General features: G+C 39.8%; 3 protein-coding genes, 6 non-coding genes and 1 pseudogene across 10 annotated transcripts; 6 read left to right on the top strand and 4 right to left on the bottom strand.

Moving 5' to 3' along the window:
• Nucleotides 1-1,115: 1,115 nt before the first annotated feature.
• On the bottom strand, nt 1,116-2,033 carry LOC149106640 (melanocyte-stimulating hormone receptor-like). The gene has a single exon (XM_089297369.1). The coding sequence runs from the start codon at nt 2,031-2,033 to the stop codon at nt 1,116-1,118; it is 918 nt and encodes a 305-aa protein (XP_089153495.1).
• Nucleotides 2,034-8,325: 6,292 nt separating this feature from the next.
• On the top strand, nt 8,326-17,364 carry LOC149106638 (transmembrane prolyl 4-hydroxylase-like). The gene is made up of 11 exons (XM_089298195.1): nt 8,326-8,615; nt 9,693-9,777; nt 10,583-10,714; nt 11,151-11,242; nt 12,596-12,657; nt 12,860-12,897; nt 13,098-13,263; nt 13,461-13,518; nt 14,967-15,085; nt 15,508-15,598; nt 16,356-17,364. Exons 1-11 carry the CDS (start codon nt 8,406-8,408, stop codon nt 16,620-16,622), a joined length of 1,320 nt encoding a protein of 439 aa, XP_089154321.1. The 5' UTR covers nt 8,326-8,405; the 3' UTR covers nt 16,623-17,364.
• Trnae-uuc (transfer RNA glutamic acid (anticodon UUC)) lies at nt 14,330-14,401 on the bottom strand. Its single transcript has one exon. It is a non-coding gene; the product is annotated as a tRNA-Glu (tRNA).
• Trnae-cuc (transfer RNA glutamic acid (anticodon CUC)) lies at nt 15,729-15,800 on the top strand. The gene has a single exon. It is a non-coding gene; the product is annotated as a tRNA-Glu (tRNA).
• Nucleotides 17,365-19,362: 1,998 nt separating the features above from the next.
• On the top strand, nt 19,363-19,484 carry LOC149106637 (U5 spliceosomal RNA). Its single transcript, XR_016210053.1, has one exon. It is a non-coding gene; the product is annotated as a U5 spliceosomal RNA (small nuclear RNA).
• A 1,378-nt stretch (nt 19,485-20,862) lies between these two features.
• Trnae-cuc (transfer RNA glutamic acid (anticodon CUC)) lies at nt 20,863-20,934 on the bottom strand. Its single transcript has one exon. It is a non-coding gene; the product is annotated as a tRNA-Glu (tRNA).
• Nucleotides 20,935-21,996: 1,062 nt separating this feature from the next.
• On the top strand, nt 21,997-24,489 carry LOC149106634 (transmembrane prolyl 4-hydroxylase-like; annotated as a pseudogene). Its single transcript, XR_016209600.1, has 4 exons — nt 21,997-22,060; nt 22,319-22,483; nt 22,680-22,737; nt 24,177-24,489. The product of XR_016209600.1 is annotated as a transmembrane prolyl 4-hydroxylase-like (transcript).
• Trnae-uuc (transfer RNA glutamic acid (anticodon UUC)) lies at nt 23,544-23,615 on the bottom strand. Its single transcript has one exon. It is a non-coding gene; the product is annotated as a tRNA-Glu (tRNA).
• LOC149106632 (transmembrane prolyl 4-hydroxylase-like) lies at nt 24,378-26,958 on the top strand. Its single transcript, XM_089297368.1, has 3 exons — nt 24,378-24,385; nt 24,797-24,887; nt 26,214-26,958. Exons 1-3 carry the CDS (start codon nt 24,378-24,380, stop codon nt 26,496-26,498), a joined length of 384 nt encoding a protein of 127 aa, XP_089153494.1. The 3' UTR covers nt 26,499-26,958.
• Nucleotides 25,021-25,092, top strand: Trnae-cuc (transfer RNA glutamic acid (anticodon CUC)). Its single transcript has one exon. It is a non-coding gene; the product is annotated as a tRNA-Glu (tRNA).
• Nucleotides 26,959-27,036: the final 78 nt, after the last annotated feature.

The following is a 27,036-nucleotide window of genomic DNA, read 5'->3' as shown; positions in this document are numbered from 1 at the left end:
AAATCAAAAAGCAAACGCAGTAATAATCAAGTTTGGTGAGGAAGCTTAAGAAATTTATTTTCCTTAATTGTAACAATGTCATTAGAAGCTCAAAGGAATATAATCAAAACACGAGAGCAACATATGGTATTTCAACTTAAACAAGCTTTGTAAATTTGCTTTTATCGATAACTATGTTTATTTCAGCTCGGAGTATACTTCATTGCTCTTTCAATGCTCTTTCAATGCTCCTACCATACTATTGTTTGCAAGAAATAATTTGGATTTTAAATAAACGCCGCCCTCGAATAAACTCCGCACTCGATTAACGAAAAATTGCAGTTAAATTGCAAAATAATATAGCATGTATGTAAAGCATTTTCGGGCTATTTTGTAGCTGAAGCCTAAAATTGCTTCGCATCCACGTTGCAGGATTACATTCTTGATTACATTGTAAATGAGAAAAACTAACCGTGAAAATGACTATTGAACCCTGTCACCGCCGCAGTCCAACTGGGCTCGACCCTGCAGTTTAATTTTTCATTTATGCACACATCGATAATATAGGAATACATGCATTATGTATAAGATGAGACGATTACCTATGACTGTCACATGTGAGGTAACTGAGAAAGGCCTTGTCATATACGCCCACGATCATTTTTATGAGAGTCATGACGTTGTTGTACGTTTTATGCACAGGTTGGTGGGGACGAAAATCTTTGTAAAAGGTCAGATCAAATGTGTTTTGATAGCTACCTTTCAGAGAAAAAAAGAAAAGAAAAAAGAGTGTATCAGACCATCCTATAATAATGTTGTTAAAATGGAGTCCCGATGTTTGAGATACGTTTATGATTAAGAAAACTCTATAACATGTAACTCCCTGTCAACATAAAATAAACAATACTAAAACATCTGTCATGGCACAGCAAACAAAAAAATATTAACAAAGAGAGTGGAAAATGTACTTTCTGTACCGCATTATGAATAAAATAAAAAATCCGAATATTCCAGTCGTTTAGATTATGCATGATGAAGCCAAAATTTCCCTTCGTGCAACAAGGAAGAAGTACAACGAAAGCTTGTGCCATCATGTTACAGCTCAAACTATTTTGCACCTTTGCAGTCAAGGAGAGCTAACTTTTATTACAGAAAAACAGCCTTTTCAGATATTGTTTGACTGCGGATCGCACTAGCTTAATTCTCCAGCAGTATATAATAGGGTTTATTGAGGAGTTTATTAACACAACTATTGTGGCGTACTCGTAAGCCGTTCCTACTGACCGCGTGGTACCTTTTATTGTTTCAAGAACCATAACCACTATGAAAGGAAGATAAAAAGCCAACAACAAGCCATAAACATAGAGTACTGTTATGGCTGATTTTTTGCATTTGAGCACCTCAACTGTGTTGTGTTGTAAGTTAGCCATTGTTTGGTTTCGCGTATTTATTTGGCGTTGGTGCTTAAGAGCAATCTGGAATATTTTACTTGTGCAAAACGTAATTGTTAGAAGAGTTGCCATTGCTGCTATACTTGGAAGAATAACCCATTTGTCAAACCAAAACTTTAAGATGGTCCCAGCAGAACAAACGATCCAAACTCCTACTATAACCATTACCACCCGTGGCACTGTGATCAGACTTCTGTACCGCAGATGCAAGGTTAAAGCGAGAAGTCGATCGATGCAGACTCCGCTCAGGGTTAAGAAAGAAACTCCAGAAGTTATCCATCCGTAAAAGAACTGAACCATCCTCAGTTTACAATAAGCGCTGAAATTCTCTAAAAGCTCTGCTAACTTGTAAGCAACGAAGCATGGCTGAACAACCAATCCGACAAGCAGATCTGAAGATGCCAAACAAAATAGCAGCGTAAAAGATGGTGAATGAAGTTCTCGAGTTTTGCAGATTACAAGCATAACGATGCAATTTCCCAGTATTGCAGTGAGCGCGAACAGTGCAGTTACAACACACGACAAAATGCTTCCTGTAACATTACGTCCTGTTTGCTCCCAATAAACCTCCAAGAAAAAACATTTGAAGTCTGTCACGTTCATGGTAAATCTTAGGTTGTGGGAAGCTGATTCGCGATCTCCAGTTACTGCGAGAATGGTCGAGACTGATATGAACAAAATGGAAATCGTTCTTGAATCCAAGTTTCGTCGGTACGTTCATCTGTTATAAAGAGTATATTATGTCAGAGAAAGAGAAATCGAGCCAATTTAAGCTGTCAAATTTCAAGGCATGTCCTCAATTGTCCTTAACTAAAGAAATACTGTACGAGTTATTCAAGAGAAAACACGCGATATTTCTAGTTCAAGCTCTGTTATTGTTATGTTTTATATAGGAGCAAGTTCAGAGCGGAGGATTGTAAAAACAATGTGTGAAAACATCGTCAGATTGTTTATGCCTTGTGAAAAGACAACTTTGACGGGAGCATATGGTTTGTCAAGCTGTTTAAGCTGAGTAAAGACATTTTATTTATGCACATATGTAATATGTAATAGTATGTATGTAAGTTGAACATTTTAGAGTTAGGGTCTTCCGTATATATACTCGGCCATCGTGGTATTTAGACGTGTTTCACGCTCAACAGCCGGTAGGGATGACCATCGATAGCGGTGTCATTGGTAACATGATCCACCACACAGTCACCCAGCGACATAACTGCCGTGTCACACCTATTTTTCAATCGGTTTACCATAGTAGGTGCTCATCCCTACCTCAAGTCCTCGATGAGACATGCTTTTCATTCACCCGCAGCAGCCACGAGTTCATGCCTCGTCCTCCTCCGGATCGAATATACACCTTGACCCCGCAACAATCTACTTTTCACAGATAACAGAGCTAAGTTCAACTTTCTCCTGAATTGCCGATGACCTGCATCTGTGGAGGGAACACCGCACTAGATCTTCTCTACGTTCACGTGCAAGCCCTCCACAAATATGATCTCCGCCTCTCTAATTTAAAGATTGTTATCAATCCCCTACAATATCCTAGGCTGGTTTTGGAACTCTTGTACTTAACAAGCGAGCGCACACGCACATCGTGTTGCCGGCATGATATTTCCGAACGCGACACCGTGGGTCAGATGAGGTTCTTCTGCGAATCCAAATAGTCGATCTATACTACATTCTGCAATACCTCATAAGAACTTGGCTACTGCTTGCACCATTACACTCCCCAAACCAGACGACCAGGTATGGATTTTCACTACTACGCTGCGTTTAGTAGGGGTCAGTTTAGTGCAAAATTGCGAGGGTCACAGGCAAAGTGGCCACCTTGCGAAATAGACGCCCAGGCTATCGCTTCAGACGCCAAACACTTAAGCACATATCTGATCAAGTCTCACCAAAAGGCCTGCATCCTGACAGACAGTAAGCCCTGCATGCACGCATACGAAAGGCTCACATGTCTATGTTCGATTCCTCTCCACCGTCGGTGGATATGAAACATCAGTCGGGTATTTTTCCGGGTCAGTAATCCTGCCTTCCAATCTCGCTAGCCGCAAAGTAGCACCATGCTGCTGTGCTGCCAGATCTGATCTTTGCCGCATAACCCAAGCTTCAACACTAAACCTAAACCTTACGCCCAACTTCAAATGTAGGGGTATAGCCGTCCTCTTGCCCCCCACCCGATACTGTCGGGGTATTGTTCGCTACAGACATCATTAATCGCTCCAGACAGTACAGCTCGTGCTTGTACTACGGGAGTCCGGCACTTCGCTGACACCCACAACTCTGCCGGAGGACGAGCGCCGTCACATTCTTGGTGAAGCCCTCATCTTCTTTCGCTTCAAAATGCGTTCTCTTGACGGACCCCTGCCTTGAGATACACCATTCACCAACCACCGAATTTCCCTACAGGACAAAGAAATCATCTTACGTCACCATGAGCAACGCCTGGCCAATCACCCGCACATTGAGAAGTCCAAAGCACCAGTTGCAAAGTTAGAGTCGTCCAGCAGGTAAAAATCTCTGTTAATGATCTCACATACACTCTGACCAGAACAACACCCAAGCCCGTGACCGCGTCCTAGTTGTGGCATTACCAAGGTTTTTTTTGCAAGATTAGAACGTTTGGAAGAGATGATTAACCGTCGCAGTTATACACACCCCTTGAGTACCCTTTTTTTTTTTGTTTGTTTTGTTTTTTTTCTTTCTTTCAGGCTTTATTTCAAAACTGCTTAAGTTAATTTTCTGCATAACTGCAATGAACAATCATGTGTTCATATCGTTCTTCGACGAAAGTTTAATTTGTTGGCTTCCAATTCCGTAGTACATCCTACAAAGTGGAGACAACTGTCACCAACGCGCTTCAAATACAAATGCAGATTGATCAGGCGTTGAAACTCACCTCAGCAATCGTTACATACCCTGACTGCTCGCACCATAACAAGCATAAAATTTACACGAGGAATTTAACCCAGGAAGTTCCGTGCAATGATAAACTTACCTCTAGCAACAACGACCCGTCCACCTCTCCAGCCATCCCTGATCAGTAAGGAGATTCCTGTGTCGCTGATATTAGTCACCCTGACACATCTCGTCCTTCTCGCACATCTTTACGGATACGTCACCGCCCAGTTTGCTTTGATGACTCTGCTATAGTCGCTTCTGTTAGTGGTTAAAACTTCCTTTGATATTTTGTCCCAAACACTTTAGAACTTTAAGGAACGAGAGAAAGGAAGGAACACCAGAGCTGGCCAGCTGTACTTCTGCTGCATGAGTACGTAATTCGTTCCTTTTAGCTTCCCTCGTGTTTTGTACTCGCGTTTCTGAAGTCTCGCTTATTAGACGTCGTTAAGTTGTGTTACGGACCGTGTTGTCGATCTATCGATCTTCTATTTACTGGCACTTTTAAAATTAGAGGGCCGACTTGAAATTGAAATTGTTAGTGCTCTTTATTGGTTTACTTAGTGCAAATCCTGACTCTATTTTGGTCTAAAGAAGTAAAATCTCACGTGGTCTTATTGTTAGAATTATGTACTCTCAACGCCGCGGTCCGGGCTCAATCCTTGCAGATTCATATGCATAATTCAAGAGTAGATGAAGTTAGATGGGACGATTACGTACGATTGTCACATGTGAGGTAACTGAGAAAGGTCTTGTGTTCCATTTACAGGCCTACCGTCATCTTTATATGACAATCATTATCTTTGTTGTACTTTTTTGCGCAGGTGGCGTAGGACAAAATCTTTGTCACAGGTTTTGAAACAGGTTAGATTAATGTGTTTGTAATAGCTTTTCAAAGGAAACGAATTATGACTCCAACAAGAACATGTACAAGATCATCCTATAATGCGGATTGCACTAGTTTAATTCTCCAGCAGTATATAATAGGGTTTGATTGAGGAGTTTATTAACACAACCATTGTAGCGTGTTCATACGCCATTCGTACTGAGCGCGTGGGACCATTGATGGCTTCAATAACCATAGCTACTAAGAACGGGAGATAAAAAACCAGCAGCAAACCGTAAGCGTAGAGAACTGTTACGGCTGATTTTTAGCATTTAAGTACGGTAACAGTGTTGTTTTGTAAGTTAATCATTGTTTGGTTTGCGCGTTTATTTGGCGTTGGTGCTTAAGAGTTATTTGGAATATTTTACTTGTGAAAAACGCAATCATTAGAAGGGTCGGCTCTGCTAAGATACCTGGAAAAATTACCCATTTGTCAAACCAAAACTTTATGATGGTCAGCAGAACAAACGATCCAAACTCCTACTATAACCATTACCACCCGTGGCACTGTGATCAGACTGCTGTACCGCAGATGCAGGGTCAAGGCGAGAAGTCGATCGATGCAGACTCCGCTTAGGGTTAAGACAGAAACTCCAGAAGTTATCCATCCGCAAAAGAACTGAACCATCCTCAGTTTACAATACGGGCTGAAATGATCAAGAAGCTTCGCTACTTTGTAAGCAACGAAGCATGGCTGAACAACCATTCCGTCAAGAAGATCTGAGACCGCCAAACAAAACAGCAGCGTAAAAGATGGCGAATGAAGTTCTCGTGTTTTGCAAATTACAAGCATGACGATGCCATTTTCCAGTATATTTGCGGTCAGCGCGAACAGTGTAGTAATAACACACGACAAGATGCTTGCTGTAACATCATGTCTCTGTTCCCAATAAACTTTAAGGAAAAAGCATTCGAAGTTTGTTGAGTTCATCTGGAAGCCAAAGTTGTGGATAACGACCGATACTGATTCACGATGTCCAGAGAAAAAGCGAAACTAATGTGATATATAAAAGGGAAATCGCACTGGTTCATGCATTAAGTTTTAAATTGCGTGTTCATCTATTATAAATAAGTGTACTATGTCGGTAGAAAAGAAAAATCGAGCCAATTTTAGCTGTCAAAATTCAAGGCATCGCTTTTTTATGGTGCTTATTGTGCTTTAGATATATTATTCGTTAGGAACAACAAAACGCGCGATATTTGTTGTTATTCCTTTATTATTATGTTTTATGTACGATCAAATCAAAACAGAGCTGAGGTTGGTAGAAGAACGTGTGCAAAACTAACATGTTTATTTTAAAGATTATTTATGCCTTGTGAAGAAAAGCTTGGCCAGAAGCATATGGCCGGCCTTTCAAGTGTTTTAAGCCGCGCATTTTGGAATTACATGTGCCTGATATTAACACATACCTTCGAGTCCTTCGTTGATAAACATTTCTCTAAAAGCCAGCTGCACCGCAACATTCATTGCGATTGATCTGGCCATGTTAACCTCGCATCTGGCGAATTTTCTTTGGCTCTATATGTACCTTTTGTTTGTATTTTCACATGAATGCTCTCCGCTCACTTTTTATGGTTGAGTGACAATGATTGGCATGACTTGTAAATAGCCAATCAAAATCACTCCCAAAAAGCAATTCTCGCGGCGGGATCGCGTTGAGCACAGGCGTGGTACGAAGTATCTTCCTTTCAATAAGCAAATATTAGATTTAAAAGAAAATGAAAAACGGATTGTAATCTTCTTCTTCTTCTTCTTCTTCTTCTTCTTTTCATTTATTCATGATCCATGGCCATTTCTGCTCAATACAACAAAGGACAAATTCAGAAGATGGAGAAAAATTTGAATTCAAATGTACCCGCCCACTCATTTCTACATATACCTTATTTTAACTTACGTAAACTTAATTTAAAAAAAAAAAATGGAATTGGAAGCGGCAAATTTTGGCGAGACTGCTTAAAGAAATTGAATTTCGCGATGCTTTTCAAATATTGATTCCAATCAACAAACAAATAGTCTCAGAATCATTCCCACAGACAATTTATTTTAGTCTTTTTGGACAAACCCATTTTACAATGATATTGGACGAAATGAAATGCTGGCATACTCGTTTCCGACGAAGCGCAACGTCTTACTTCAGAGGTAAACATTTACGTTATGAATTTTGCATGTCGTATAATTGCGAGGAATATATCGCTCGAGAGAAACAACGCGCAGTATAAAAACGCTACATAATTATCTAAGGTTACGTTGAGATATAAAGGGTTTTACCCCGGGGGATTTAACTTTGTGTCCTTAATTTTTGGCATAACATTTTTTTACAAGTGAATATATCAAAGATTATATATTTGAACTGCTGCCCAAAAAGATATGAAGACAAGATTGATTGACAACTTAAGCAGCTGTGAAATTAAAGCTTGAAAAAAATTCCGGCTTGAACGGGATTCGAACCAGCCCATGACCTCTGCGATACCGATGCAGTGCTCTGCCAAGTGAGCTATCAAACCAACTGGGAGCTGGTCACTTTGAACGTTCCTTAATAATATACCCGTAGGTGATATTTGAACTGCGGAGAAAGATATGAAGACAAGATGGTCATCGCAGTTAAGTTCATAACTTTTTTTTCGCGGGCCTTTAATTTCGTAATCGTTTTGCTATCGTGGAAATGGAAATAAGATAGGCACAATCAGAAAGATCAAACAAATTTATCTTCCTGTTACGTCGCTGCGTTCAATCTTCTTCCCAGAAGTTAACTACCAATATATTCATCTGCACTGTACGATCGGACACAACTGGGCTGCATAAAATGAGCAATACTGTTATTACGGGGAAAAGACAGGAAGCAACTTTAACGGAATATAAAATTTCCGGGAATCGTGTGATGGTAAAATTACCGGGACCCAGAGATACAAAAGATAATACTGAATAATAACCTGGTGCAACAACTCAACACTCCTCTGACCCTCACATTTCTGGCAGTTTGATTTAACGCTGGGTATTTATTAAGAATGCGATTTCTCGAACTGCGGTTGCTGATCATAAATCAATAAAGCCACCATGAAAATGTCCACCGGCAGCAAAATTTCTACAATTGATAAATAATTAATTCTGATCGCTGTAGAAGCTGTTTTTCTTTCTTTTTTATTTAATTATGGCTCTCACATAGAAAGTTGCTTCTTATGGAGTGAAAATGAGACTTCTAGATCTTACCTCACTCCTTTTCGTTTTGATTTTAAAGCCATGGAATTGTATCACTGGTCGTCACGGTAGTACTTCCAAGAAATTTATAGAGCCATGCTTTGATGGAGACGAAATTGAAAACACGTGCTCAGAGCCAAGCGATTCCTGCCACGAGAAGTTAGGAACGGAGTTTAAGCTCGTCCGTTTGGAGGGATTTAAGGTAAGATGTAACTGTCAAAACTAAATGTACAGCCGAAACTGGAACTGCGTTATCGACCAATTCCATTTAAACCGGCTACCGACTGTTCCCTAGCTGTAATTTTCAAATTGTTAGAAATTTGTAAACAATAGAAAGCGGCCGTTATTATTATTAGAAGCTTGCTGGTGGCTCAAGAGACTCAGTGGAGTTGTTATTTTCCCTTCTTTTACTTTGTATATTTTTCGTAGCCTGCGTAGTACGTCCGCCCCCTCCGCCTCTCTCCGATTTTTTTGAGCGGAAGAGGCGGATGTACACAGACTAACTTTTCACGGCATTTATTGATTTCAAACTTTTCTTTTTCAGGCTCTTACAACCACAATTACCCGCAAAAACCCGCGTAACAAGAACACACAAACAGTGGGACGAATACACTAGTTCTCTTAAGCCTGGTTCTCGCATCCCGCCGATCTGCCTGCGACGAAGTCGACGGTTGCAACTGATAACGTTCGTTGATCTGTCCCAGTGGGTCCGTCGGCGCATCTGCGATGAATCGCCGACGTGCTCAAATTTGCACGAAGTGCAAACCGAATTGCGCAATTTTTAACCATTTCACCTTTAAATATGGATCGAATCTTCTTACTGAAGTACGTTGCGTCCGCGGATGATATAATGTTCACATAAAATATTTTCATCGCCGACAACCGCCGGCTTGCCTGTAAAGTTGAATTCAGCTCAACTTCGCAGGCAAGCCGGCGGTCAATGTCTGGGATAGATTATGATTCGGCGCTAAATGTGCACATATGCGTCACGGTGTTCCAGGCCCAGGTATGTCGGCGGCATATGAGAACCAGGCGTAATGTTTCCTTTTTTATGGAAACAAGCTGACCGTTTTTGCGCAACATCGATTGACCTGAGCTGGCATTAAAATGTAATCAAAGCTTTTTCTATCTTCAACAATTCAGTCAGTCTTGATCATTCATCTTGCTGTGCAAGGCGAACGTACGGCTTGTATGAGCTAAGATACTTAGTCATAATTAACATTATTTATTCAAAATGATTTATTACTTGCAGTATTTTTAATCTCAACCTTCTGCTCAGACAGGTCACGTGCAGTGGATGGAGGCCGGTGACGGAAAGAAGAAAGTCAAGCTCATAACACGAGCGATGAAACCTTTAATACTCGGTATGGCATGCATTTGTTTTATTTTTCATTGCTGTGTATATCGTCTTTTATATTGTAGCATTACTATCAACGTAGCTCTGCTGTTTTGGAAACGTCTTCATGTCAGCTATATGAATCTATCCAGCTTAAATCCATCGGAAACTTTAAATACGGTGTTCATTTTAACCATGCACCCTCTCTGAATCTACAGCAAAGTATTTGTTCTAGTCGAGTGGAATTACAACAAAGGTGTATCTCTTTTTTTCTGATTCTGAGTGCTTTGACGTTTAAACTAATATGACTCGAACCAAAATAGCTGCTATTTGAAGCGTATAAATGTAGTAGGAAAAATAAATCTAATAAGACTAGTCCTCTGATGATTTTGTTCAATTTTGGTATATTGAATAAATGGGAGTTAGTTCTTTCGAATTGATAGAGAATGTTTGAACCAGCACCTCCCATAAGAGGGTCTCTTGACGACATGTAAAGTGTCTTAGAGCGGAGAGGTGTCCGTAAAAGACAGATTAAAAAAGAGAGGTTTGTGTGGCGACCACGACCAAGTGTCTGGAAACCTCATTTCCAGGGTCTCTCCTCTTCTGGCTGTCTCCTCTCTCTCCGGGAGGGTGGGAAGATAAGAGACCCTGGGAACGAGGTTGAAGGAACTCGATCATTTATCCGCGCAACGTTTCCGTTAACGGAGGTTCAACTGTCTTGGAGCTGCTGTGATCATGGGTTAGAGACTTTCTCATTCTATATTTGTCACTGTGACACTTTGAATTCCGTTAGAAATCTCCTTCATGCTTTTTTACTGTTACTTAAATTTAAGAAATTCCTGAGTTCTTATCAGATGAGGAGTGTGATCACATCATCTCACTAGCTAAAGAAAGCGGACTTCAAACAAGTACGTCAGGTTTTTTCAACTACGAGGCAGACTTAGATGCGGTCTTGGCGATAGCCGGTGAGGATGCGTTAAAATTTTAACTTTTTTTGCACCTTGTCGTTTCCTTTGTTGATATTCCACTGAACTGATTAGTAACTGCATTCAGCTGAAAGACGTGCAATACAAGGGGTCTTTTCCACTGCCGCTTCCTATTCAGTCATCACTGAAAGAGCGGGAAACCACTGGCGCTTTCCCTTAAGTCATCACTGAAAGAGCGGGAAACAGGGAACACGGGACTTCCTGACTAAAATTGCGATCGATTTCCAGTTTAAAATCAAGATCGAACAACAGACCATCATTTCCACCCAACTTCGCACAAACCCGCTGGAAGTGGAGCAAGAGGGCGAGGCGCTATGGCAAGTCAGTCAGTCAATTATTCATTCATTAGGTGACAGCAGGCTCCTGGTGACAGTCATGTTCAGTCCAAACAGTAACTAAGCAAAACGTTTTTCAGACAGAAATTGGACCATCCCACAAGAAACATCATTTGCTGGAAACTTTGACGCTTGGGATGACAATAGGGATGGCTTTATCAATGCTCAAGAGGTATCTTTTAACATGACAAGTAGGCGTGTTAAAGAGTTTTCAGTGAGAAATATCATCATTAAACTAAAAGATTACATGTTCCAGCTCTCATCAGATTGATTTCATCCTAGATACTAGTTCTGGGCACGTAGAGAACAGAACTGGCCTTCTAGGCTTTTTGATGTATTTTGTTTGGAACATGAACAACAACAACAAAAAAAATACGGTTTAAACGTAACCGAGCACTATTTTTCACTATTTTCTTTTGACATGTGACCATGATCAAGTCCCAGCGAAGTGGCTTTGAAATGTTCGCATGGGTAATCATCACGAAAAACAGTATTAATAATTTCAATTTTAATATATAATTCAAACAGGGCCGTAGCCAGAAAAAAACGTTATTATATGGCTGTGTCTCACAAGGACTGGGAACTACCGAATTCACGAATTTGATTCGCTGAAATCGATATTGACCACGGTCTAGATTTTCCCATCTAGACCGGCATCTGTAGACCGGTTTCATTTTGCGTTGAAAAAGTAGCAAACTAAAATACAAAAATGTTCAACATTTTCTTTTATTTTCCTCTCAATCATTTATGGAAGTGCCAAAAAGCCTGATGACAAAAAAAGAGGAAAAGAGGACGAGCAAATTTCGGCATGTTTAAGTTAAGCTCATCGCCGTTCGCTAGCAAAATGTGAGCAAACCAGTTAGCTTAAACGAATTAAAGTTTTCTTCTTTGCCATATAATAAACATCTTATTAACCGAGCTAAGTCGGTCTGTATGGGAGAATCTTGACCTCGGTCGTGTGTACAGACCTCACTGCGTTCGGTCTGTACTCACGACCTCGGTCAAGATTCTCCCATACAGACCGCCTGCTCCGTTAATTAGAGCTAAATAGTGACTGAGGCAATATCCTTGTGTTAATTATCTTCCTTGGTATTAAGACTGTTTATGATGGCAAAAACAGCAAAAACGACAAAAAACAAAAAACAAAAAACAAAAAAAACAAAGAAAAAAACACTGACTGAGGCAGGTGCCTCTGTTTGCCTGTTACTAGCTACGGACCTGTCCAAATAGGCCACGTTCGGTATATCAACATTCTAACATGGCTCCGAGGCTTTCGGGTGAAAATTATAAGTTTTTAAAGTTTCTTTTGTCCCTCAGTTCCCAAAAGAGACTTGAATAGAAAGGAAACAACACCAACTATACGAGTTTGTGCTGAAAGGCTCAGAGCCACGTTAGAATATTGATATATCGAACGTGGCGTATTGAAAACCCATGCCATAAACTTAATTTAAGATTTGACTTATCTTAAAAGTTAGGTCTAAACTGACCAAATAAACTTGCTGACGTCTTTTATTAATTGTGGAAGGTGAAGACGTTTGCTGGGAAACACAAGCAGCTCCATCTGGATGAGGATGATCTGCACGACATGTAAGGCAAATGGATCAGTCTTTCCACTTTGTAATCAACTTCGTAACATTTCTGGATTTGTAATTAAGCGTTATTTTCCAAATTAATCGACCATTTTTTTCTTCTTTTTAATTTTGTTTTGAAAAATGTAGCCAGTAAGTATAAAGCGCATTAATGTTCCTAATATTATAAGAGATGTTTTCGTTTTCGGTCTACTTTGTAGGTTTGAACGCCTACAGGTTAATAATGAACTCACAAAAGGTAAGTACACATCACGGTCGATTGTATTAATTTTATAATGTATACTCAAACATCCCAATTGGGCTATAGAAAATAGGGGTATATCGATCTGATTAGCTAAGCAAACTTTCTCTTCTTTTCCTTTCTTTTTATGTCAACTGACTACCTGGCTGCCTGTAGGTGAATAGTTATCAGAAAAACAACTTTTATTTTCATTTCAGGAAGATTAACAATGCAGTCATTTAACAATTTGAATATTAAGAAGATTCTTCGGTACATGGATTTCTTGAAAAACAATAGTCCACGCCACAGATTCCGTTTTAGTCAACAGGCCTGGCTACCACAAGACAAAACCGCTGACCCTGTTTTGAGACGTCTCCACGAAAGGTTATTTCGCCCAAATAACAATAATAATAAATATAATAATAATAAAGTAACTAGAGCGCGATGTCCCGTAGATAAGCGCGGCTGCCATAATTTGCAACAACGTTTTTCCAGCTTGCAACTGACTGCGAGACAAGTTGCAGATCAGAAAATGCCGCATGTTATATTGCGACTTAAAACCAAACTGTTTTGTTTTACAGGATCATAAAGTTAACCAAGCTGCCGAGAAAAATAGTTCAGGGTGGAGAACCAATGCAGGTCAAAGACTTAATTTAGTAATGCGCACGCACTTGCTATACACGTACCCGTAAATGTGATGTGTTGACTTCGTGCAAAGGACACGCAATGCCTTAATGCATAAATCTGCGAGAGAACAAATTATCGAAGCCATAATTTTCAGAGTAAAAGAAAATGAAGACGACATTAGATGTTAATTTAAAAGTTTAGTAATCGCTTCCCACACCGGGAGTCGAACCCAGGCCGCGGCAGTGAGAGCGCCGAATGCTAACCACTAGACCACATAGGATTGCTCGTTGGAATTAACAATAATTTAAGGTCCAGCTTCTTTAGAGCAGATTGTGCGATCCACGGGATAGGACGTGTTCACGGCAAAACATTAAAGAAAGGAGAAGAAAAAAAAAACATTTTCGGGAAACACTTTTTCATTTTCATCAAATTAGCTTATTTTTGGTTAATTTGTTTGTTGGGGTTTTTTGAGGGTTGTTACGGAAGCATGTCTCTCTTTAGTTGTAATTTGATTTAAATGTTTGCGATCTGTAGAATTTTTTTTTTTCACTGAATTTTCGGTGTCATCTGTCCAACTTCATCAGAGTGTAAAGTGGATGTTTCTTATAACGTAGCTTACATCCATTTTTTCACCCTGATGAAGGTGCACAGATGCAACCAAAAATTCATTGAACAAAAACCTACAGATCAGATATATTTAGGTCCTATAATCAGTGTCCACCAATCGCAACAATCGAACTATCTTTAGTTGTACATAAGTTTAGGTAATTAAACCGTTAAAATTGATTTGGAAGGACCCTTCAAGAAAAGAAAAAAAGAGACTTTCCCACGCCGGGAATTGAACCCGGGCAGCGGCGGTGAAAGCGCTGAATCCTAACCACTAGACCACGTGGGAATCCTATCTTAACCAGGCTTCCGCCTTAGAGTCAATCAACAGTTACGAAAATTTCAAATGTATGATTGACAGGTCTAGTTACTGAAAAAAACTTGACACATTTTGTAGGCACAAAACGGCTTTGATGCACTGGTAAGGCGCAAACATTATAAAAATGTTGCACTATAAAAGACTATTGACACGTATAATAAACACTCGACGTCTATGTTAAGTTCCCCTCGCCTTCGCCTCGGGGAACATTAAGGTCGAGGGAAAACAAAACTCACCGTTTGCCCTGGGGCTAGTCATTAAGTGTTTTGTTATACCTCCCAACTCAAATATAGGAAAAACTGCGAAACAATTCTTTGCTTGAAGCAGGGAGGCATAACAAATTTGCCTCGGTTTCAAGGTGCACAACCTAATCACGTGCGAGTCGAAAATTTAAGTCATTGTCTCCCTAGGGAGTTAGTGAGTTTTGCTCCCCTTAGGGTGTCAGTGAGTTTTGACCCACGACACTTGACACGTTCTCCACCTATCGGAAAACGTATTTGAGTTGGGAGGTATAACAACGGACCATGTTTTCTAGGTTGTTAGGTACGAAAAGTTCGGCCATTTCCATGCTCACATGGATTCCACCATCAGAGACCCTAATGTTCCTTGCTGTCATCAGAATTATCTCAGAGCATCCGACTGCAGAGTCTGCAGGTTGGTTATTTATTAAAGCCATGCGTAGTCCCCATATTACAAAAGGCATAAATTACTGCAGTTACGGCACCAAAGACAAGGGACATGCTTCAGTAGTCATTTCTTTATGACTACTGAACCATTTTCAAACCGGGCACTGTCCAGTAGCATTTCGTGTTAATTTACTTCCAGACATAGTAGCAAAATTCGCCAGCTTTTACTAAAATATTGAAAAAGCTGTAAACAGTTTTAAAGTCAAAAACTACATCTTGAAGAGAAAAGAGAGTAGAAGTCTCCATAAAAGGGCAGTATGACCCATCACTTTTTGTCTCTTCAGACCTGTTTATGCTTTAACTTTCTCTATACATCTACCTTGATGCATTTGATAATGCTTTCGTCTGTTTAATGCTTTCATCTGTTTTCTTTTTCTATCTTTTTTTCAGATTTATTACGATCCTGTATTTCCTTAACGATGTAGAAGAAGGAGGGCAAACAGCCTTTTTGATGGCTGATAACACTACAATCACTCCAGAAGTAAGTAATTAACCCCAGTGAATTGTAATGAAATGAACTGAGCTTGCAAGTTTGCACACCAGTTAGTTACTGATCAATGCAAGACGAGATGACCGACCAGTAATCAAAAGTCTTACGACAACAGTGCACATCCCTCGTGGTCTAGTGGCTAGGATTCGGCGCTCTCACCGCCGCGGCCCGGGTTCGATTCCCGGCGTGGGAATTTGCTTTTTTCTGCTTTTCCTTTGGTTCAAAACTTTAGTGAATGGTAATTACGCAAAGAAGTTCACAGTAGTTGTTTAGTTGTCAAGATATTTACTGAGAAATGTTGGTTGGTGGCTTGGTCTAGAAACACACTGGTTCAATACAAGACAAAAAGTCAAAACCGCAGCTGCAGCAAACTATAAAAACTAAACAATAACAATACACACGGTCATTACATATCAGTTTTATGTCCTGCACTATTTAATGGGGGAAAAAAACCCTGAAAATTCTTTGAACGTAAACTAATCATTTATTTGATTGGGAATAGAGCGTAACTACATGTAGTGTCAAGTCAGTTGAGAGTTGGCCAAGTTATAGTATATATATAGTAAAACAAGTAGTTAAAATTTTGGCCCGATTATCAAATGTGATAAAAATCAACTTGAATGATAATCTTAAGACATCGTGTTGGTCCATTAAATTCTGATCCCCTCGGCGGTGTTCTAACCTGGCCAGTTTGATGTTTACTTAGAGAACATAACGAAGTCTTTTCATTACTTTATAATATTTTTAGGAAATTGAAAGAACGGATGAGATCAATCTGAGTATGAATTGTCGTTCGGCCGATCTTATTCTGCCACCAAAGAAAGGCACGGCCATCATGTGGTATAACAACTTTATTGACCCCGACAGCGGTCTGCTTGGGTCCGTGGACCGTCGTACGTTGCACGGCGGGTGTGACGTCATCAGAGGAGAGAAATGGATCGCTAACAATTGGCTGACGGCGCCTACCAAGCACTCAAGATACATTAAGAGCATGTTTGACACGGGATTCGATTGAAAATCTCAGTCCATTTAATTTACTAGTTAGTCTCCTCGTGATAACAAAACAATTGTAGAGTATGTGTTCCACAACATGCGTTGAGTTGTGCTGTAGCTTTGTTCTGTATTAGTAGTGCTTTTTAGACGGTTATTAGTGCTATGATCACTGTATGAAAACTATACGTAAGGGTTGTCCTCCACGCGTCTATACTGAGCCAATATTAACTTGAAGTTGATAAAGGTAAACAACCTGTCGTAAAGAAATTGTGAAGCTGACTTCTCGAGCTTTAACCTTTCTCGTGAGAGCAATGTCAGCGAACAGTTCAAGACACAAGCGAAATTAAAGACATGTGAAATGATAAACACTTGCCTATTTACCAGCGCGTATGGGCGCAATGCACAATAAATCGTATTGCCGTTATAATGCGTCTACGATTCCAAAACAACTCAGTCCGCCCTATTAGAAGAAACTATATCGTAGCCAATGTTGTGAATAAAAACGATGACTGCAAAACACTTTCCAAAACACTTTCCAAAACGCTTTCCAAAATAAAGTGAAGATAAATGCGAAACTGTTTGCCATAACACTGCGCCTGCGTACCTGTTTAAAGGGTGCCAGTTGTATGATGTTCGGATGGCCGAATCGACGTTTAGTACGTCTCAGTCTTCGTTGTCTTCTCGTGTGTCGTGTTCTGTGGCTGAATCGACGTCTGGTCTTGCTACTATAGGTGTTCCAATAAAGCGTCCGCGTCTTAAGTCTACTCCTGTTGCCTTTTACTAAAGATTTCCGAGGATGAGGACAACTCGAATGAGCCTTTAGACTAATTTTTCGTCGCCCTGCCTCTTGGCAGGGCTCATAACTTAACAAATGAAGTCTATACGCGGTTATTGACCAAACTTTTTCGGTCAAGATGGCTGGATATCGGCCAAGTTCCTTAGCGTGTTTTTGGACTGAGACGGACGGAGAAAGAGGCCAATATCCAGCCATCTTGACCGAATAAGGTTGTTCAATAAAGGATTTATTAGTGTAAGACTTTCGAGGAAATTGTCCTTGCGGGACAGCAGGTCGTCCCGAGCGGGCATGATAGCGCCATCTTGCCCGCTCGAGGAGTCAATTATAGCGCTGGGTTTGGTTCATCTTGCCCGTTCACGGAGTTAGCCATATAATAAACGACGTTTCTCAGACCGCTTCCATTAGTTAGGGTTGACCTATCAGCACTATCAGCACGAGCATATTTTAAGGAAGTCTTACATACAGAACTACGTGTGTATTTGGGTTTACGTACGTTAAATGCAACATTCCTGTAACCATTGTTCAATCTTGTAACTCCTATCTATCTAGCCACCACCCTCACCTACCCCGCTGCTGCCTTCCTACCCCTCTCCCTGCCCCCACCCCGTTGTTTATATGGCTAAGTTTGGCCCTCAAAAGACAACAATAAAACTTTCAGATCACAAAATTAAATGCTTCAAGCATGATATTTTTCGTACGTTTTGCCCAAATATTCTCATATTTTCAGGATTTGCAAAAAAGAGATGATCTTTTCCCATTTAGTTAGTCAACAATCAGCTAATGTTAGCGAATATCATTATTGATTTTCCCGTTTTCTGTTAAAATTCAGGCTATGAAGTGCACAAGTAAGTAAGAGGACACCAATAGCCTTAGGCTATAAACATTGACTACCGAAGGTAAATAAAAGTCGTTTATTTACTGATCGAAAACAAGAAACGAAAACGAAAGGAAAATAGTTGAAAAAAAAAAATTCCTTATCTTTTCTTAAAGTAACGATATGGGAAGTTGCTTGCTCCTCATTTTCCGAATTTGCTCCTCACTATCTCCGTTGCAAGCCGCTATTAATGATCTGAGAAAACTCCCGTTGCAAATTGGTTATCCTCGATGCAAGGTCGTAACACGTTAAACATTGACGATGTATTGAAGACCATTGAACAAGAATAAAAGTAAGCCAAATAACCCTGTTCAAGTTACAGTTCCCCAAAAAGATATCTTAAACCTGTCACCCTACTTATGTCCTCACAGTAACCAAATCAAGGGTGCGTTCCTTTAGGGTGATCCGGATCCGGATCAGTGATCCAAGATCATTCGGATCATGGTGCATCAAAGGAACCGACGAATCCACTCTGGTCACGGATTCATCAGTTCCTTTGATGCACCATGATCCGAGTGATCTTGGATCACTGATCCTGGTCCAGATCATCCCAAAGGGACGCACCCTAGATCTCCTCTTTTGTCAACCTCAAGATCATATTTCAGAACACATGCCGCATCAAATGTCACTTTCCATACAAAATTCACTTCAACCGCTCTCAGAAATCCAAAGTCATCTATAAAGCCGGTTTCTGGGGCTGTAATTAATGAATTATCTGACGTGGGCAAAACAAAAGGAAGACTCCTTGACAGGAAAACGGAAAATTTCAAGGCCCCTGCAAAAATTGACCATTCATCAGCCATTGCTGATCATGTGAAAACCACTGGTCACAACATAAAATGGGATCACTTTGACATTCTAGCGTCCGACAAAACTGACTTTCCATGATTGCAGAATTGAGGAGATTCTGTTCATTCAAGAGCTTAAGACTTCACTAAGATAATGACACTGTCAGTACTGAAAAGTTGTTGCTTTACTAGCTGTTACTCATGCTGAATACGCGCATGCGTATTTATAGACTTCAGTACATTTATATCCCACACGCTGTGTAGCATCTTGTACAACAAAACACCTAGTATCCAAAATCCACAGTAACTCTGGTTTTCCTTCAACACGCACAAATCTTTCGCCTTTTACTAAAGATTTCCGTGGAGGAGAACAACTCGAATGAGTCTATTGACCATTTTTTGGAAGCTCTGCCTGTTGGCGGGGCTCATAATTTAACAGATGAGTTATAGCACGTTTCTACCGCTTCAGTCAGTAATGGTTGACCTCGTAGTATCAGCATGAGGATATTTTAGGCAGTCTAACACAGGAACATTGAGTTTCTCGCGTAGAAGCCATCTTTATGATACGTGGACACGTTAAGTCTTTAAACTCGCGGAAAGGGTTTTCGGCTGATTTTTTTTCTAATTCGGCTTCATTTTTTCCGCGAAATGGACTCGATTCAACGTATTATAATTAACCATTGTACCTTACAGAAACGTTTTGAACTCGTATGAAATGAGGCGTCAAAACTGCTCCTCAATATTCGTGCCATTCCTATTTTATACGCCAAATATCTTTGCGTACTCCTCACTACATGTGCATTTGGTTTACGCAATACAACATTCTTCTAACCATTTCTGGTAACTCATATCTACCTGGCTACTCCCGTTCCCTAACACGCTGGCTTTCTTACCCCTCTCCCTACCCCTACCCCCTTATTTACATGGTTAAATTTGGCTGTAAAAACACCAAAGTTGAGCATTCAGATCACTGAAATGAAACTTCATGGCACAATATATTCCGTAGGCTTTTGCAAACTGTCAGGATTTGCAAAGAGATGATATTTTCCCATTTATTTATTCAACATTAGTTCATATTAATAACTATATCCCATTTAATGAAAAAGAAAAAAAAGAGAAAAAGTCCCGTGCATACGGCGGCTGCACCCGCAGTACGAGCGGCAGTCAAAACTGAGCTGTCCTACCGAAACGAGACGGAAATAGCGTTTTTCTTCACAACTAACAAAAACAAACACGATACTAAAGTTCTTTTGGCCTCTTCCAATAGTTAACTTGAGAATTCCGGGTTTAATTTCACGAGGTACAGCATATTTTGTCCAAAATAACACAACTATTATCCTACCTGGCGACACTCGACGAACTCGCCGAGCGAGCGCGAGTTGCTATGCTGAACGCCGAACACCCATTTTTGGCGCCAAATTAGAGGCTTGGAGACACAAAATGTTTGATACTTTTTACTTTTCACAATTTGATATGGTATTTGGAATTGTAAATCTCTTTTTCTGAATATTTAAAGCCGTCTCTAGTGAAAAAAGTTGCCTGATTTCGATGCCATTCCTGTTAACTGACATTGACGTCAGGACAGTGAAGTTTTTCCCGCCTGTTGAATTCTGATTGATCAATTCAAATTTCAGGCGAGCTGGCCGTATGCAAGGTCTGGCCATAAGAACACAATTATTAAGTACGAGAAACTCCCTAGCCTTTGGCTATAAACACTGACCAAAGGTAGATAAAAGTTGTTTATCTATTTTTAAATTTTTTTTCAGGAGTCAAATCAAAAACGAAAAGAAAAAAAGTATTTACATTCCCACGCCGGGAACCGAACCCGGGCCGCGGCGGTGAGAGCGCGGAATCCTAACCACTAGACCACGTGGGATGTCCACTAGGTTACAGGATCAGTTATAGAAATAACATTGCAAGGAGATTGCAGTATTTTGTAACATCAAATTTGCCAATTATTCTTATGAATTGCATGATTGTTGATTTTGCCAAGAATCTTGACGTTTTCTTAAAGTACAAGCATATTTCTATACTTGCCTATATGTTAATTTTGTTTTGTTTTGTTTGTTTGTTTGTTTGTTTGTTTGTTTGTTTGTTTGGGATTTTTGTCATTACTTCAGCTTAGAAAAACTAGAGAAGACTTACATAAGGAAAAACACAAAATTCCAAGACCGGGTCTCAAACCCGGGTTGTCGTAGCAGATAAATGTCTATAGGTCAATACCCTTAGCCATACCGAGTTGGTGAGAGCGTTAATCTGTAAACACAGAACTCTCAGAAAGGCTATACGTTGTGTTGCTCGTATGTTCAATTATTACGCAAAGAGACAAGCAAAGAAGAAGAAAAAAGAAATAAGCTAATTATTAATCAAATCCGATATCATAAGAACTTTTGATGTGATTTGAATACTTTGTTGGTGCTGTGAGCCAGTTGTTGGCGATCCACTTTTCTCCTTTATATTAATGACATCACATCCAACGTGAATGGAATATCAGTCTGACGCCCAGTTCAGACGCCGAACTTTTCATGAGCCGAACGTTATAATAATTTAGACATTAGGTTCGGCTCATGAAAAGTTCGACGTCTGAATCAAAGCCGTTCCAAAGCCGAAATTCCCGGCTGAGCTAGGCGGGAAGAACGGCTGGGCCGTTCCAAATTCAAATAGCCGTTCTTAACTGATTCAGACGCCGAACTTTTCATGTACTTAATTCAATGTATTTGGTTCGGTTCATGAAAAGTTCGGCGTCTGAACTGGGCCTAAATCTCCAAGACGACCGCTGTCTTTCCACTTTGTAATAAACTTCGTAACATTTCCTGATTTGTAATTGAGCGCCGTTATTTCACACATTAATCCACCATTTCTTTCTTCTTTTTAATTATGTTTTGAAAAATGTAGCCAGTAGGTATAAATCGATTTAATATTTCTAATAGTCTAAGACATGTTTTCATTTTCGATCTACTTTTTAGGTTTGAACGCGTACAGTTTAACGGGACTTACAAATGGTAAGTGCACATGGTTCGATTGTATTAATGTTATAATGTATACTCAAGCATCCCAATTGGGCTAAAATAGGGGATATATCGATCTGATTAGCTAAGGCAAACTTTCTCTAGTCTCTCTTTTCCTTTCTTTTTATGTGTGCTTTTGTGTTATTTTCCTGACCTGGGATTTATTTTCATTTAACGTTGATGTCAGCGGACTACCTGGCTGCCTGTGGTTGAATAGTCATCAGAAAAACAAAACTTTTATTTTCATTTCAGGAAGATTAAGTATGCAGTCATTTAACAAGTTGAATATTAAGAAGATTCTCCGGTACATGGATTTCTTGAAAACAATAGTCCACGACACAGATTCGGTTTTAGTCAACAGGCCTGGCTACCACAAGACAAAACCGCTGACCTTATTTTGAGACGTCTCCACGAAAGGTTATTTCTCCCAAATACTGTAAAGTAACTAGAACGCGATGTCCCGTAGGTAAGCCTGGTTGCCATAATTTGCAAAACAGGTGTTAACGCGCGCAACAACGTTTTTCCAGCTTGAAACTGACTACGAGACAAGTTGCAGATCAGAAAATCCCGGATGTTATATTGCGACTTAAAACCAAACTGTTTTGTTTCACAGGATCATAAAGTTAACCAAGCTGCCGAGAAAAATAGTTCAGGGTGGAGAACCAATGCAGGTGAAACTGATTTAATTTAGTACTGCGCATACACTTGTTATCCACGTACATGTAAATGTGATGTGTTGACTTGGTGCAAAGGGAACGCATTGTTTTAATGCATAAATCCGCTAAAGAACAACTTAAAGAGGCCGTAATTTTCAGAGTAAGGGGAAATGAAGTCGGGCCGCGGCGGTGAGAGGGGCGAATCCTAACCACTAGACCACGTGGGATTGCTTGTGTACGATCAGATTAATTTAACATCCGGTTTGTTCAGAACAGATTGTGCGATCCACGGAATAGGACGTGTTCACAGTAAAACATCAAAGAAAGGTTAGAAGAAAAAAGAAAAAGTTGCGGGAAGCAGTTTTTCATTTTCATCAAGTTAGCTGATTTTTGGTGTTATTTGTTCGTTGGTGTTTTTTTTTTAAGGGCTGTTACGGAAGCGTGTCTCTCTTTAATTTTTAGCTGTAATTTGATTTAAATGTTTCCGATCTGCAGGGTTTTTTTCCTGAATTTTCGGTGGCACCTTTCTAACTTCATCAGAGTGTAAAGTGGATGTTCGTTATAACATAGCTTACATCCATTTTTCACCCTGATGAATGTGGACAGATGCCACCGAAAATTCAGTGAACAAAAACCTACAGATCGGATATATTTAAGCCAAATAATCAGTGTCCACCGATCGCAACAATCGAAGTATCTTTAGTTGTACGTTAGTTTAGGTATTTAAACCGTTAAAATTGATTTAAAAGCAGAAATGCAGTGTGTCCATCAAGTATTAACACCAGCCGGAGGACTCTATAAGGAAAGAAAAAAAAAGGACTTTCCCACGCCGGGAATCGAACCCGGGCAGCGGCGGTGAAAGCGCCGAATCCTAACCACTAGACCACGTGGGAATCCTGTCTTAACCAGGTTTCCGCCTCAGAGCAAATCAACCTCGATCAATTACGAAAATTTCAAATGTATGATTGACAGGTCTGGTTATTGAAAAAAAAAAAAATGACAAATTTTTCAGGCATAGAACAGTTTTAATGCGTCGATAAGGCGCAAACATTATAAAAATATTGAACTTAAAAAGGTTATTGACACGTATAATAAACACTTAATTACCAGCCCCAAGCGAAACAGTGAGTTTTGTTTCCCCTCGACTTCAATTAGGTCGAGGGGAAACAAAACTCACTGTTTGCCGTGGGGCCAGTCATTACGTGTTTTGTTATACCTCCCAACTCAAATATAGGTAAAACTGCCGGGAGGCACAACAAATTTGCTGCAGTTTCAAGGTGCACGACCTGATCATGTGTGATTCGAAAACTCAAGTCATTGTTTCCCTATGGAGTTAGTGAGTTTTGTTCCCCTTAGGGTGTCAGTGAGTTTTGACCCACGACACGTGACACGTTCTCCTCCAATCGGAAAACGTATTTGAGTTGGGAGGTATAACAACGGACGATGTTTTCTAGGTTGTTAGGTACGAAAAGTTCGGCCATTTCCATGCACACATGGACTCTACCATCAAAGACTCTAATGTTCCTTGCTGTCATCAGAATGATCTCAGAGCATCCGACTGCAGAGTCTGTAGGTTGGTTATTTATTAAAGCCATGTGCAGTGCCCATATTACAGAGGGCATAAAATACCGTAGTTAACACCAAAGACAAGGGTCATGCTTCAGTAATCATTTCTTTATGACAACTGAACCATTTTCAAACCGGGCTCAGTTCAGTAGCATTTCGTGTTAGTTTACTTTCAGACATATTAGCAAAATTCGTCAGCTTTTACTAAAATATTGAAAAAAATATAAACAGTTTTAAAGTAAAAACTACATCTTGAAGCGAAAAGAGCCTTGGAATTCTTGTGAAATAAATGACTAAGGTTGTTAACAGTTCATTTCAATTTTATTGGTCCGTAAACTACGTTCGCCAACGCCCATAAAAGGGCAGTATGACCCATCACCTTTTATCTGTTCATGTTTATGAATTAATTAATTTTTTTAAGTAATTTTCGCCATACATTTATTTTGATGCATTTGATAATGTTAGTTTTAATGTTTTCATCCGTTTTCTTTTATTTTCTTTTTTTCAGATTTATTACGATCCTGTATTTCCTTAACGATGTAGAAGAAGGAGGGCAGACAGCCTTTTTGGTGGCAGATAACACTACAATCACTGCAGAAGTAAGTAATTAGTAACCCCAGTGAATTGTAGCAAAGTGAACTGAGCTTGCAAGTTTGCACACCAGTTAGTTACTGATCAATGCAAGACGAGATGACTGACCAGTAACCAAAACTGTTACCACAACAGTGCACATCCCACGTGGTCTAGTGGTTAGGATTCGGCGCTCTCACCGCCGAGGCCCGGGTTCGATTCCCGGCGTGGGAATTTACTTTTTTCTGCCTTTTGTTTAGATTGAAAGCGCTTGTGGCTATTTTTTACACAAAGTAGCTTACAGCAGTTGTTAGTTGTCAAGGTGCTTCCTGAAAGATTTTGGTTGACGGCTTGGCCTAGAGACGCGTATATCCAACGAGTAAATAACAAGACAAAAAGTCAAAACCGCAGAAAACTCTGAAAACTAATAAACAAAAACAATATACACGGTCATTACATATTCATTTTATATCCTGCACTTCTTAACTGAAGAAAACAACAAGCTTTTTTTGAATGGGAATTTAAGATTTATTCAACTGAGAAGAGAGCTTAATTAGCTAGTGTCAATTCAGGTCAGAGTTGGCCAAGTAATAGTATTCAAACGTAATAGTGAAAGAAGTAGTTAAAATTTGGCCCGAATAACAAATGTAATAAGAATCGACTTAAATGATAATCTTAAGACATCGTGTTGGTCCACTGAATTTGTGAGTCCAATTCTGATCCCCTCGGAGGTGTTCTAACCTGGCCAGTTTGATGTTCACTCAGAGAACATAGCAAAATCTTGTTATTCCTTTATTGTATTTTTAGGAAATTGAAAGAACGGATGAGTCTGTTGGTTCAAAGCGTTAGTGAGTAGTAATTACGCACAGAAGTTCACAGTAGTTGTTTAGTTGTCAAGATATTTACTGAGATTTGTTGGTTGGCGGCTTGGTCTAGAGACACACTGGTCCAATACAAGACAAATGGTCAAAACCGCAGCTGCAGCAAACTATGAAAACTAAACAACAACAATACACACGGTCATTACATATCAGTTTTGTGTCCTGCTCTATTTAATGGAGGAAAAAAAACCTTGAAATTTCTTTGAATGGAAACTAATCATTTATTTGATTGGGAATAGAGCGTAACTACATGTAGTGTCAAGTCAGTTGAGAGTTGGCCAAGTTATAGTAAAACAAGTAGTTAAAATTTTGGCCCGATTATCAAATGTGATAAAAAGCAACTTGAATGATAATCTTAAGACATCGTGTTGGTCCATTAAATTCTGATCCCCTCGGCGGTGTTCTAACCTGGCCAGTTTGATGTTGACTTAGAGAACATGACGAAGTCTTTTTATTACTTTATAATATTTTTAGGAAATTGAAAGAACGGATGAGATCAATCTGAGTATGAATTGCCCTTTGGCCGATCTTATTCTGCCACCAAAGAAAGGCACGGCCATCATGTGGTATAACAACTTTATTGACCCCGAGAGCGGTCTGCTTGGGTCCGTGGACCGTCGTACATTGCACAGCGGATGTGACGTCATCAGAGGAGAGAAATGGATCGCTAACAATTCGCTGACGGCGCCTACCGAGCACTCAAGATACATTAAGAGCATGTTTTACACGGGATTCGATGGAAAATCTCAGTCCATTTAATTTACTAGTTAGTCTCCTCGTGATAACAAAACAATTGATGCTGCGTGTAAAGATAATGTAAATGATGGTTGCTAGCGTGGAAGTCCAGACTGATTTTTGGCTGTTATCTCCCTCCGCCGAGACAATGCAACAGCCGAATGACCAAGGCTTTAACATATTCAGGACATTATCTGAAGGCCCACATTGACCAAAGCTATAGATACGAACAATCAAGCGAAGTCTATAATATTGACTCGAATATTCATCGGTTTTATGAACAGTATCAACGATATTATATGCTTCTCGAATTAAGTTTCATTATGGCGTAACATGAGGTTAAAAAAGAAGGTAAAGAAATTTTAAATAGAAGACCCTGGTGAGTCCTCTGGGCCGAGATCATTCGTCTCTGATCTATAAATCTATCAATCCAATTACGAGCAAGGGTACAGGAAGTGGAAGGTCACATGTTTAGGTGCATTTGTTCCTACTATGGATGTGAAAAAAAAATGGATGTAATGACCTTTGCATTGTGTAAGCCAAAATGAGAGATGAATTTGGA

Source organism: Orbicella faveolata, unplaced genomic scaffold (assembly GCF_042242905.1).
Source record: "Orbicella faveolata isolate gen_17 unplaced genomic scaffold, um_ofav_v1 contig_3, whole genome shotgun sequence".
In the NCBI taxonomy this organism is placed as follows: Eukaryota; Metazoa; Cnidaria; class Anthozoa; order Scleractinia; family Merulinidae; genus Orbicella; species Orbicella faveolata.
This window is presented reverse-complemented; position numbering and strand designations above follow the sequence as displayed.